Source organism: Acipenser ruthenus, chromosome 5, assembly GCF_902713425.1.
Source record: "Acipenser ruthenus chromosome 5, fAciRut3.2 maternal haplotype, whole genome shotgun sequence".
Classification (NCBI taxonomy): Eukaryota; Metazoa; Chordata; class Actinopteri; order Acipenseriformes; family Acipenseridae; genus Acipenser; species Acipenser ruthenus.
Window position 1 is genome coordinate 14935570 of NC_081193.1, and position 13803 is coordinate 14949372.

The 13803-nt window shown below is 36.5% G+C and overlaps 1 protein-coding gene across 6 annotated transcripts in view; it reads right to left on the reverse strand.

The window, feature by feature from the left end:
- The window catches only part of LOC117402845 (dystrobrevin beta), a 143943-nt gene that overhangs the window by 38761 nt on the left and 91379 nt on the right, over positions 1–13803 (reverse strand). For 4 of the 6 annotated variants that reach the window (XM_059023715.1, XM_059023714.1, XM_059023713.1 and 1 more), the window contains 5 exons: positions 7735–7824; positions 6329–6419; positions 5989–6074; positions 4325–4438; positions 2528–2624 (listed from right to left, as the gene is read on the reverse strand). In XM_059023715.1, the coding sequence (XP_058879698.1) occupies positions 2528–2624; positions 4325–4438; positions 5989–6074; positions 6329–6419; positions 7735–7824 (478 nt within the window). The remainder of the gene's footprint in view (positions 1–2527; positions 2625–4324; positions 4439–5988; positions 6075–6328; positions 6420–7734; positions 7825–13803) is intronic. The other 2 variants (XM_059023717.1, XM_059023718.1) reach the window with 1 other exon arrangement.

Genomic DNA, 13803 nt, shown 5'->3' on the forward strand with positions numbered 1-13803 from the left:
CCAACTTTATGTTTCCACAAAACCCCATGTACCAGTGCTGTAGGAGTGTCTTACCGAGACTCAAAACTGGATGTGCCAAAACATTTTTACAACTAAATGTTAACAAAATGGAGGTTATGTGTGTTGGATCTCATAAAAATGTGCTTTCTCTCTCTCCATTAAATGTGACCTTGGGAAACTGCTGCTTTACTGTTAGACCCGTCATAAAAAATCTGGGAGTTTTGTTCGATTCTGAATTATGTTTTGAGGAACATATTACATTTATTTGTAAATTTTCTTTTTTCCATCTTAGAAATATTGCACGCGTCCACCCTTATTTGGAACCGTCTGCCACGGAGACCTTGATTCAAGCCTTCATTACTTCTAAGCTTAATTATTGCAACGTTCTTCTGGCTGGACTTCCAAAATGCGCTATTTCCAGGCTTCAACCAGTCCAAAATTCGGCAGCTAGAGTGTTGACTCATGTAAAGTCCCGTTGTCACATAACCCCCTGTTTTGTCCCGTCTTCATTGGTTACCGGTCACTCCGAGAATAAATTACAAAATGTTATTACTTACATTTAAAGCATTAGATGGCATAGCAATCCTCCTATCTTTCTGATTACTTACTTCATTATGTTCCTAGTCGGGTGCTGCGGGGGCTGACCTACTTAGTGTACCGTTTGTTTGAACTGCCACGTATGGATCACATTCTTTTAGCGATCTAGCACCCACACTATGGAACTCCCTACCTAGGCACATTAGAAGCATCCACTCTCTTTCCCTTTTTTAAAACATATAAAAACATTTTGGGTTGATCAGATTTTTAGTTATAATTCTTATTGTGTGTATAATATATATGTTTCTGTTATTTTATTTTTTGCAGATTTTGTAGTGTTTGGTTTTTGCTTTTTCCTTTGCTGACTATGTAAAGCGCCCTGAGACGCTCCACGTGTATGTGGGGCGCTATATTAAATGTAAATTTGATGTGATTTGATTGTGAATTGAGCAGTACTGATAGGCAGAATACCAAGATGGGGGTTCAATCTATGCAGATATTGACAAAGAACACAAAGATAGCACTTGTCAAGCTATGTTAATTATGTAAAAACAGTAATTGTGTATAAGAAAATCCAGGACACTAATCATACATCTGAATCTATGTTTATGAGATAATTCATTATTATAAATTTAATTTGAGGACTCTTAAAGCTCTCCAACAGGTGAAAAGCAACTGACGGTTAACACTGTGTGTCAACACACAACCATGTGCCAGCATGTGATCTTTGAAAGTGAGCAGCTGGGGACTGGGTGTAGTGCTGGGTACTTTATTTGACAAGGCTCATTCTGTGGGTACAATCTTCTATTCTCAAAACAAGTACAGCAATAGTGAAGATCTTTTTACAGTCTGTGCTTAGGGTGGAGGCTCCAGGTTCACCGGACTGTTGCCTTTTTGTCACCCTACCTGCGCCCCAATAAACAACCCACTTGTACTATGATACTAACAGCCCATGTCCAAATAGACAAGCATCATATGTTTTAACACTTATAACAGGCATAGGATTACCAGAAACAGCGATTCCTTTGTTCCGCCCGGTGAACTAGCATTTAAGCCATTCAATATTTCCCTTCTGTGAAGCTTTGCTATACAGCTTTCCCCAATACAAACGACTATGGATTAGACCCTTGTTTAACCAACAATACAGTACACCAGGCTTCTATTATAAGTAGGGCTTTTGATTTTTGTTTTCAACCAATAAAACCTGATAAAACACCCCCGATACAAAAAAAATGAAAATCGGTGGATAGCCAATAAACACCGGAAAACCTGGAAATTCAATTCACGCTGACTTTACCCTTTTCCCATTAAAAAATAAAACCTACTACAAAAATAATAATAAATACATTTCCCAGTGCTGCTGGGCAATGTCCCGCCTTCCTGACTTGCATCTATCATTGATTCATTCTGAATACTTAAACCCACCCCAACTACTGAGTGACAGCACATTCCTACATTTCTATTGGAGACTCCGCTTGCGAGATTTAAAACAAGATTACAAATCAGGATGGAGGCTTGTTAGCGGGATTTCAAAGCTGTATTACAGTTAAGATACGGAGGATTTAAAACAGAATTATGGCGAAATGTACAAAAATTCCTACACACAAAAACCCCAGAAGAATGTGCCCGTGACCATAGGGATTTTGTTGTGGAAGACAGCAAAGGAAAGAAGGTACAACTTAAGTGTTCAAGTTCTGTCGAGTTACTACCATACATATTTTGACAGAAAAAAAAACCCCCTTCAAGCATTTTGGAAAGTAACCGAAAACACTAATTTCATACAGTATATCAAAAACGAAAGCCCGGAAAAAAAAACGATTTACATGAAACTCGAAAAACAGAAGCCCTAATTATAAGCAATGTTGTTGCACAGTATGGATAGAGTCTTTAAAACCCTCTTTTTAATTTTCCCCAATAGATAATGTTTTGGTGCGAGCCATTTCATTATTATTTTGGATTCCAGTATCTGGAATCCAGAATTTCCTCTTACCTTAAGCAGCTTCATTAGTCCTTCAAGCTGCACCATCAGCTCTCGCCTGCTCTCCTGCAGTGCCGACATTCTCTGCTCCAGTTCATCTTTTCTCTGCCTGTTTGAGCAACACAAAGACAAACAATGTGATGCCTTGTCTGACTGGAGACCTCTGGGGGAAAATAAGCAAAACTACTTTCATCACCTTTTTAATTTTTTTTTATTTATTAAGGTACTGATGCATAAAATAACATTACATTAATGGCAAAAGTGGAACATAGGAATAAATACAATGTGTGTGTGTATATGTATGTATATATGTATGTAGACAATAAAACAGGAAATACTTTAAACTGTAATTATGCCCAAAACTCTATAAATACTAATTGAATACTAAAAAAATGGTAGCAAAGCATAATGTACCATGGGAAGGTCAATGGATCCACCCCATACATTATTATCCAGCTTTTAAACAAAGAATGCCCTCCCTTCTGCATTTTCAAGGACAGATGTAATTAAGGAGGAAAACAGTCTGAAACAGTAAAGACACAGACTGCTGCAATTGGTAGATTAAAATGTATTGTGAGCCTGTCCAAGCAACACATAAAAACTATAAATTCCCTTTTGCATACATTCCAGTTAACAGAACTAATTTGATTGCTTAACTTTCAAATAAATAAATAAATAAATAAATATCGAAGCTCTTAATTTAAAACACAGACTGAATGTGAGAACAGGCTAACAATGTTACTAGTAAGCCAATTGAAGAGCTTGCTTTAAGAACATAAGAAAGTTTACAAACAAGAGGAGGCCATTCAGCCCATCTTGCTCGTTTGGTTGTTAGTAGCTTATTGATCCCAGAATCTCACCAAGCAGCTTCTTGAATGATCCCAGGGTGTCAGCTTCAACAACATTACTGGGGAGTTGGTTCCAGACCCTCACAATTCTCTGTGTAAAAAAGTGCCTCCAATTTTCTGTTCTGAATGCCCCTTTATCTAATCTCCATTTGTGACCCTTGGTCCTTGTTTCTTTTTTCAGGTCGAAAAAGTCCCCTGGGTCGACATTGTCTATACCTTTTAGGATTTTGAATGCTTGAATCAGATCACCGCGTAGTCTTCTTTGTTCAAGACTGAACAGATTCAATTATTTTAGCCTGTCTGCATACAACATGCCTTTTAAACACAGGATAATTCTGGTTGCTCTTCTTTGCACTCTTTCTAGAGCAGCAATATCCTTTTTGTAACGAGGTGACCAGAACTGAACAAAATATTCTAGGTGAGATCTTACTAATGCATTGTAAAGTTTTAACATTACTTCCCTTGATTTAAATTCAACACTTCTCACAATATATCCAAGCATCTTGTTGGCCTTTTTTATAGCTTCCCCACATTGTCTAGATGAAGACATTTCTGAGTCAACATAAACTCCTAGGTCTTTTTTATAGATTCCTTCTTCAATTTCATTATCTCCCATATGATATTTATAATGCACATTTTTACTGCCTCGGTGCAGTGCCTTACACTTTTCTCTATTAAATGTCATTTGCCATGTGTCTGCCCAGTTCTGAATGCTGTCTAGATCGTTTTGAATGACCTTTGCTGCTGCAACAGTGTTTGTGCACTTCCTGTTTCGCAAAGATAAGTAAAGCTGCAGGTCCGGAGCTTCATCTCCTGTATAGCGACAAGGCGTCCAGACCTGCTTTACTCTGCTGTTTAAAAACAAAAAACAAAAAACAAGAGAACAGCATTGCTTTCAATTGTGCCCTCCGGTGAGAGTAATGTAGGTTATTGTGCTGATCTGTGAAAACCTTGCTGTTACCTGAGGAGTCGCAGCTCAGCAAGCAGTGTGGGGTTCTGCTGGGCTTTCTCCGGCGTGGGCTGGGAGGCCTGCTCATGCTCCAGTCTCAGGCGCTGGATTTCCTGCAGGATCTCTCTTAACATACCAACAACGACAAAATGAGATAAATCATCAGGAGAGTCGCACACAGCAATCCGGTAGAGAGAAATGCTCAAGAATCAAAAGGGCAAGATACTCATAAATCGCAATACCGCAAGTAGAATTACATTAAAATACAGAAAATACATTAAATAAAGTCATCAAAGCAGACATAAACCAGTTCAATATTTAATTTTGGGGTGTGTAATAATAAAAAAAACATAATGAACACTGCATTAAACATTAAAACATAACGGGTGAATTGCAGCGTACCAAATCAGATTCGTGATGATCCTGTTCAATTGGATTAATTTAGCACTGTGAAGGATAAGACTTAACTTAGTACGCTTACTCGTCCTAAGGATTTACATCTTACATTGATTTGCAGACAGAACTGCATTTTTCCTCTAAATTGACTAGTAGATCTGAAAACTTTATTCCGTACATTTCTTATGTTCGTTATGTTCAGGAGGTCAGATTTTATTATTTGTTTATTTAGCAGATGACTTTATCCAAGATGACTTACAGAGATTAGGTGTGTGAACAATGCATCAGCTGCAGAGTCACTTACAACAACGTCTCACCCGAAAGACGGAGCAAAGGAAGTTAAATGACTTGCTCAAGGTCACACAGTGAGTGAGCTGGGATTTGAACTGAGGACCTCCTGATTACAAGCTCTTTTCTTTAACCACCAATGACACAGCCTCCAGATCCGTGAGAATATATAGGTCCTATATTTAAAATAAAGGTTTTAATCATGTACCTTTGGACTGTTTTCAGTTTAATGCAATACAATTTCAGTTAATATGCTTTAACTATATACAACTAATGGTCCATTATCATGTAATTCAACTTTTCCGTGTGTCGGCAGCTTAAATGCAAGTATAAACTGCCAGTTTGAAATGTGCACGAAAAAAGTCTTTCTTTTTGTACAGGGATCCCTATATTTATTTATCTGACACTGGATTCCACATATCGGATTAAAGAAGGGTTTATACAGCTATGGCCAAATGTTTTGCATCACCTAGAATTTTAGGATTGAGACATAATAAAAAAGAAAAAAACTATCTGAATATAATTTAGATCTTTTACAGATCTGTAATCAAAGAAACTACAAAATAATATCGCAAAAGTCAGAAGCTATCATAGTAGTACAGTGTTTTATGTTCGATTTCGAAATGTCACATTTTTCAATTTGTCCGTTTTTTGTTAAGTATATGGAAAACTACAAAGCGACATGTAATTTAATATATTAACATACAATTATTTAGCAGGTTTCATTCGACTTTATGAAGCGAAATGTGTTAATTCTATAGGGTGATGCAAAAAGTTTGGGCATAGCTGTAGATTAGTCCCCATTATCGGTCTAACGTGTTCCGATCAGTTAAACCAATTACCGGGATCATCTACTTGGTACGCTGCAAATCAGGATTAAATTAGTACAGATTGGCAAGATTTTCTAGTCCTCATTTTAGTCCACTTGATGTGAGTAAAATCGCTGGTACGCTGCAATTGACCCAATAGTTATTTATTCACAAGTGTGTTACCTGTTTTTGTTTTCCAGTTCTACAATAAGCTGTCTCTGTTGCTTGTTGACATCAAAGTTAAACCCCAAGTCCATTGGAGGGCGTTGCTATAAGATTAAGATACAGACAGTAATTCAACTTTGTAGTGCCTTAGACTAGAGGTCTTGTCATTTAACTGCTTCTCCTAATGTACGAAAGACGAGAGGTCTTGTATTAAAAAAAGTTAAAAAATTCTTAGCAAAACACACAACCTATGCATAAACCAGAATACAGATTCATGTAATATGTATTTTTACAACTGCAACAATAAAACAAACAAACAAACAAAAAACAGACCGCATGTGCAATAGCATGTACTCACAGTAGAATTTCCAGCTTCTGCTGCCAGTCTAGCTGCATACCTGGCGATGAGTCTGTGTTCTTCATCTAATCTGCTTGGGCTTTCCAAAACACTGAAATAAAAAATGTAAACTTCCAAAGGGTATCTAAACATTTCCTTGAACTCGTAATGGACAATTATGCTCCCATTTCACACTCTACTGCAACTCCTGTTTGGTGCAGCATTGTGCATTACAGGTAGCATTATGCATCACAGGTTTTTTCTTTTTTTTTTTTGCTTACATGAGGGATTCAATTACTTGTCTGGTTTTGTGTAGAATTGTCTGTTAGAACAGGACAAGCTGACAAAAGAAAGATCACCTGCCTTATCCACAAAGGATATCTTCAAGTCACTAGAACCCATGTTTGTCATGCATAGATTCAAGTACAAAGCTACAGAAAAGCATCACATTTTTTTTTTAATATATACAGTCGGCACTGCTTTATCGGGACACTTCCAGAGATGTAAAAATATCCTGGCTGTCTCAATTAAACAAGAGGCATTTGAGAGGACCTTACTCAAATGTATATTCTTAATTTACGACATGCACAAGGAGAGAAGTATTTTTCACTTTTTTTTTTATTTCTAAATGAAAACAAAAATAATGAAATCACATCTTATCACCTGCGATGTTGACACGAAAGCTTTCTTTGTCACAGCAGCCTGATAAACCACAGGAGACTCCAGCTCCTTCAAGAGTTCAATCTGGTTTACGCAAGTCACAGAGTAATCACGTAATCACTGCGCAAAGCAAACCTGTCTTGCTCTGAAAAACGATCTCCATTCATCATTTGAAAATACCCTATCCCAATTAAACAAAGTGGCGTCCCAATTAAACGACCTAAATAGCATTGGGAAGAACCGTCGCCCAAAGTTCTGACCCATTTAAACAGAAATCCCGATTATCAGTGTCCCGATTAAGTGGCGCCGACTGTAATTTATATGGATGTAATACGCTGATATGTACATTTAACAAGTCATTTATGGTACTTGCTAGGCCTACTTCTCACTTGTACTGTGGCTGAGAGAAAAGCTCAGGTAGCGTACAGGGACTAGTTTCTCAAAGCAGTTCTAGGTAGCACTGCTAAATCCAAAATAAAAAAAGGAAGGAAATAACACATTTATCCTTCAATCATATAGACTTGCTGAGTGGATTTCTACTAAACTTTATTGTTCTATTTTAAAATGTTGTTTTTTGAAACAGGTAAAACAAGCCTGCTAACTCTTAGCAGCTCTTTGTGAAACTGTCCCCTATTGTCCCCTTGCACATCAGAGACCAGCTCAACTCTACATATTAAACTTGTAGTATTTGAAACTTTTACAAACTGTTATTGGCTTTTTCTGCTTTTTTGAAATTATATGACTTTTTCAAAATATCCAACACTGACCGTGTGCCATTCTGTAGCCGGCTCACATATACGGCTATCAACGCATGTTCATCAGCCAACCGATTGGCCATATCCAGGCTGTGCTGCAACCTAGTGATGATGGAAGAAATAAAAAAGCAATAGAACACAGGGAAAAAATGGAGTTAATGAGTGGAATAGGATAATGGGCACCAGATGTAAAAAAAAAACAAAAAAAAAACAAGGAGAACATGGAATACGCAATATGAATCAGAGTGCTGTGATGGTAAAAAGAACTACAGTACAACCTACACACAAACAATGATAATGTATGTCCTGGTTTTACATTTTTACCTCGGAATGAATGATTATGATGCAGCGCGAAACCTATAAATGAACAGAATGCAATTACCTTGTACATGGGACCCTGTACTAAGATAGTCAGAATGTTAACACTGCAGGTCTTCTGGAGCTGGGTACAGAGGCTAATGCTGAATAAATTGCCCTGGGTTTTTGTGTTCTTTAAACTGTGTCAGTATACAGCATTGCTTTAAATGACCATTGTTAAAACTATTTATATATATAAAACAGGGGAAGAAGGGCTTATGCCCAAAACATCCTGAAAATAAAATATTTTTTAATCTTTTAAATCTTTTGTGTACATTTTTAAAAAACCTTTTCTTTCATATGCCTTCAATTTTGTACACTGCACTTATATACACACACACACACGTAGTCAAAAGTTTACATACCCTAATGGAAATAGATTATTATTTATTTCAGTAATTTGTTCGCAAAACTCAAAAAAATGCTAATTCAAAAGTATTCACACCCTTTGATGCTATATGATAGCATTGTCCACAAGGTGCTATAGAAATTTCAACATGATAATACAGAACCTACAAAATTCTGGATTGTTGGTGAACATTCTTAGAGCGTATAAAAAGGGTTAGGCATAGGATGATTGCTGTCATTGACAATAAGTCAATATGGGAAAAAAGTAAAAGAGCTATCTGAAGACCTTAGGCAGAAAATGATTTATTGTCATAAAGTTGGAGAAGGATACAAGAAGATTTCCAAGCATTTGAGTATCCCAATTTTAACTATTGCATCTATTATCAAGAAGTTCACATGGTAGTGTCACAACGCTCCCTCGGTCTGGAAGAAAGAAGGTTCTTTGACCAAGAACAAGTAGAAGAATTGTGAGGAAGGTTAATAACAATCCGAGATTGACTGCCAAAGATATTCAAAGTGAATTGGCTGCAAGTGGGACTGGGGTTTCCATTTCAACCATAGGTCGAGTATTGCTTGGTGAAGGTCTCAATGATCACAGGCCAAGGAAAACGCCACTCTTAGGAAAACGTCACAAGGACAAATTGCTTAAAGTTTGCAAAATGGCATTTGAAATGATGGATATGAGTTCTGGTCAAAGGTTTTGTGGAGTGATGAAACAAAAATCAAGCTATTTGGTCACGCTGATAGTCATTACATTTGGAGAAAGTATGGTGAGGCATACAAAGAAAAGAACACCATACCTACTGTCAAACATGGAGGTGGTAATATCCTTCTATGGGGCTGTTTTTCCTCTAATGGCACAGGAAATATAGTTCCACATGGTAAACTGGATTCCAAAGCATACAAAAAGATATTGGACAATCATCTGAAACTCTCCACTACAAAATTTGGTTTAAGCGCAATTGGACGTTCCAATGATCCAAAGCACACATCAAAATCTACTTCAGAATGGTTAAAGAAGAATAAAATCAAGGTTCTGGAATGGCCTAGTCAAAGTCCCGATCTAAATCCGATTGACAATCTTTGGTATGAGTTGAAGAAGGCAGTGCACAAGTCCTCGGAATTTGAACGAACTGGAACAATTTTGTGATGAAGAATGGTCAGAAATCACTGAAGAATCAATCCAAAAGCTCATTCACAAATATCCTTCAAAATAAGGTTATTATTGCTAAAGGTGCCTCAACTAGCTATTAATTTCATTTTAAATTGTCAGGGTATGAATACTTTTGAACTAGCATTTTGGAGTTTTGCAAAAAATTGCTCTAATAAATAATTGTAGACTATTTCTTATAATTTTTGCTACAAAAGATTTTTCCTATAATTTGTTTTCAAATAATTTCCATTGGAGTATATAAACGTTTGACTACAACTGTGTGTGTATATATATATATATATATATATATATATATATATATATATATATATATATATATATATATTCTTTTTTTCTAATACAATGCTGGATTTAAAATATTGTCATATTGTTACAATAAACAACTGCACACAAGCAGTTGTAATTCTAGGTAAAAGATGAATCTGGATAATATAGAAAGTGTTTTATGCAAAAGGAAGAAAGGCAATAATTTAAACCAGACAGTAAAACATAGCTATTATATCTATTAGTTTCTAAATGTTCTGTTGTTTTCCAAGAGTAAAGGTTTATTTTTAGCACACTTGTGTTGCTTCTTGTATGTGACTTACATTTTCATTAGAGCTGCAGCAGAAGAATGAAAATCTTCAGCTGAAGGCGGCTCTCTGCAGGTCGGTTTGTTTGCCTGGTCTACATGATGTCCATGCATGAGTGACACAGTCATCTATACAGTACTGCTATAAGAACTACAGAAACACTTGTAACAGGTGCAAGTGTAATACTGCGGTGTGCTTTTGTGCTAGGCCATGTTATGATTCTCAATATACATTTATATTGCTTTGATACTTGGCTATGAGATTTACATATGCTTCTGGTGCAATGAGTAATTGAGTATCATGCATTTTGCATAAGCAGAAAACTTTAAAAGAACACACATCCACTTGTGCCAAAATACCCACATTGTTCCAAGACCTCAATCCATATACCTTACTATAATTTCTGGATCAATAAATATAAAAATTAAACAACTAGTTTGTGTTGTAATGATTCATCACTGGAGTAGAAAATGAATCTCTAGAAACATAATACATTTCATATATGCATTGAATGCAGGGATCTGTCTAATGACAGTGACATTTACAAGTCACCAACCCATTCAATTATGCAAATGCTGTGGTAATTCTACTGATTAATATGTATGTAACCAGATTGGACAGGAAGTACATTACTGTAACTCCGTGTCTGAGGGAAAAATGTGGTTTATTTTCACTGGAGCACCCCGAGTCACAACTGAAATATGAGTTACTGAAATTAGAACACACCTCCAACCAAAACCTGAGTATATTCTACAAAAGGTAAAGAACATCAGCTAACTTTACTTAACTCAGACGATAAACAAAAATATGAATTATTTAACAGCTTATGGTAATAAATGTGACATGTATGTGTGTAGGCACGACGTTAGGGTATTATACAAGAGGTGCCAATTACACAAGAGATAATGTATACACTTCTCTTACACCACAATCTATAACAACAGTTCTCACCAACTTAGGCTTAAACCAATGCTAAGCAAAATGATTTTAAGGCAGATTTCTGCTTTTCATTAGTCACAAAGCTATTCCATCTTCTATACATTTTATAGAGCATATTTATACAAACATATTTGTAAATACAACATAATCTAATGTAATCTAACTTAACTTTAGAAGCATTAGGGTCTGAACCTGTCACTGCCAGTTACCTATCCTCAAAGGAAGCCTGCCAAAATCAATGTCTTTTATTGTAAAGTGATGCTGATACTCTTTAAATGTGGTAAAGAGTGTATCACTGGATTTGGGGCAGTTTTAAAACTGTGTTTGAATGCTCACAGAAGTCAGGACTGACATTTACAGAGGACCAGGATATCATTAATATCAATTAAAACACAAAACTACAATCATAACTCATCCTCTATAAAGTATCAAAGCTATTTAGTATCAACTAATAATGGTTTAATTTACAATTAGAAAAATGATGATCTATCTTTGTGACCCATATTATTAGAATTATTTAGGATTTTATTAACTAGCGCTTCGTTACCCCTTTGATTGCCAAATTATGTAAAACGCACTACATTTTATTGAGGTTTGCGTGGTGCACTGCCATGAAACAATGCAAGCCAAATCATTTAAAAAAAAAAAAAATTGTTTGTTTTTTTTGTTAAGGAAAGCTCTGGACCTAAACTCCCCAAATATTACTGTGAACAAAAAAGCATTTGTTTATTTATTCATGTGACAGCTTTACAAAAATGATGAGCTTTGGAAACAATACTGTCAGGGTAACTCAATTAAGGGTAACTATGTTATTGTATAGTACTTAATTTAATTTCACAATAAGGTGGTTTACATTAATTATAAGCCTCCTTTCTCACAGCTTTCTACTGCTGTTACAATATAGCAGCCACAATACTGGTGTCATGATCTTCTACAGGTCACAACACATGAATTATCAAAAATAAACAGAAAACCAACAGCATGCTACTGTAATACCCAGTACATCTTTTAACGTATTTGCCCATTCGACATCAATGTAATCCTTTGTTAGGAAAAAACACATCGCAGCTGCTTGCAGATGTGTCTTTTGTTTTGACTCTTTTCCAAATGAAAGTAGAGCAGAATGATGAATGTCTCATTTTAAGTTCCGATAGGCTCCCGGATTTATAATGAAGCAGCTCTGTATGCTCTTTTCTAGGGGTGCTTTTGAAATGCACAAAACCCACAGCTGAACGGATGTATTTCCAGCCACCCACTGCATGTTTAGTAACATACACCATTTTAGAGGAGTGTTTAACTTTGACTCCACTAGACCTATGTCACACAAAATACAAATCTGAAGAATTATATTCTCCACAATATCAAGACTGTCAAACTTTATTGTTTCGGAGGTATTACAATATAGCAGCCGCTAAAGCCTAGACCTGTTTCACCCCCGTACTTCGGATTGATACAGCCTTGCTTACACCCTGCATTCAGTGTATCACCGACTTATCGATTAGGAAACCTGAAGATGACCCCCATTCCCACTGTCAGACCAATCGCCTCTGTTTACGTGCCTAAACCTCCTGAATTTGGATGCAAAGGCCCAGTCAGGGAATTCTCCTCTTGGTCTAATTGGGTGTCTGACCAGCAAGGGTCACTGAAGGTCAATGAGGTGAAATGCAGGGACCCCTAGTCAAAATATACAACTCAAACCAGAACGTACCTGATTGTGTGACTCACCCGGCACACTCATTGTAGGGGGTTAATAGATAAGCCACTGGATTTTAGGGCTTCCAATAGTCAACTAGTTGACAGAAACCAGACTGTAATTAGGTTCCAATTTCAGACCTCTTTTGGGTTTATTTTGTTTTAATTTAACCTACTGAAATAAATATTTATTTAATTAATTTTAAATTAATATAAATTATATAAGACACACATGGATACTAGATTTTATTAATAATTAAAACATTTTAACAATTTGTGCTGCTTGCTGCTTTAAAAGAACCACTTTAAAAGGCTTACACGAGTTTAACTAGCTAGTACAAAATACTAATTAAAACATAATGTGTCTACTTACATAAAACTAAGTGTGTCAACCTCATGTATTTTTCCCGTGACGCTGGTATCTTGGTAAATGCATAGATAGAGCATTGTCCAGTAGCAGATGTTCTTGAATTCAAGGCATGCATTTGCAGTTTAGTAGGATGCTTTCCTTTCAAGTAGCTGTTCATGGCGTTCATGTTTGTAGACAATCATGCCTTTCCCTCGGGGATCTACTTGCTGACCACGTGAGGGGTCAAACATGTGCACATTGTGCAGGTCTGGATCCCCGAAGGAGAATCCCCAATACATCATGCTAACTTGTACAGTTCTTACATCAAATAAAAAAACAAGGGCAATCAAATGTATACTGTAAGCTAAGCTTTTGTCTTAAGAGTGAAAGTAACAATGAACATGGAAAAGGACAGCGCTGCTCAGAGACGGCACATGGTTTAATTGATTTATTATTACAGGAGCAGAGGATTAAAAGATGGTAAGATCTCCCATATGATATTTATAATGCACATTTTTATTGCCTGCGTGCAGTACCTTCGCTTTTCAAAACTTGTTGTTAGAGGCGGGGCATCATTCAAGCTGGCAGGGAGTGGATTGGCTGGTACGGAAAGAACTGTAGCAGGGTTGGCAGTTTTTGAGGCAGGGTGT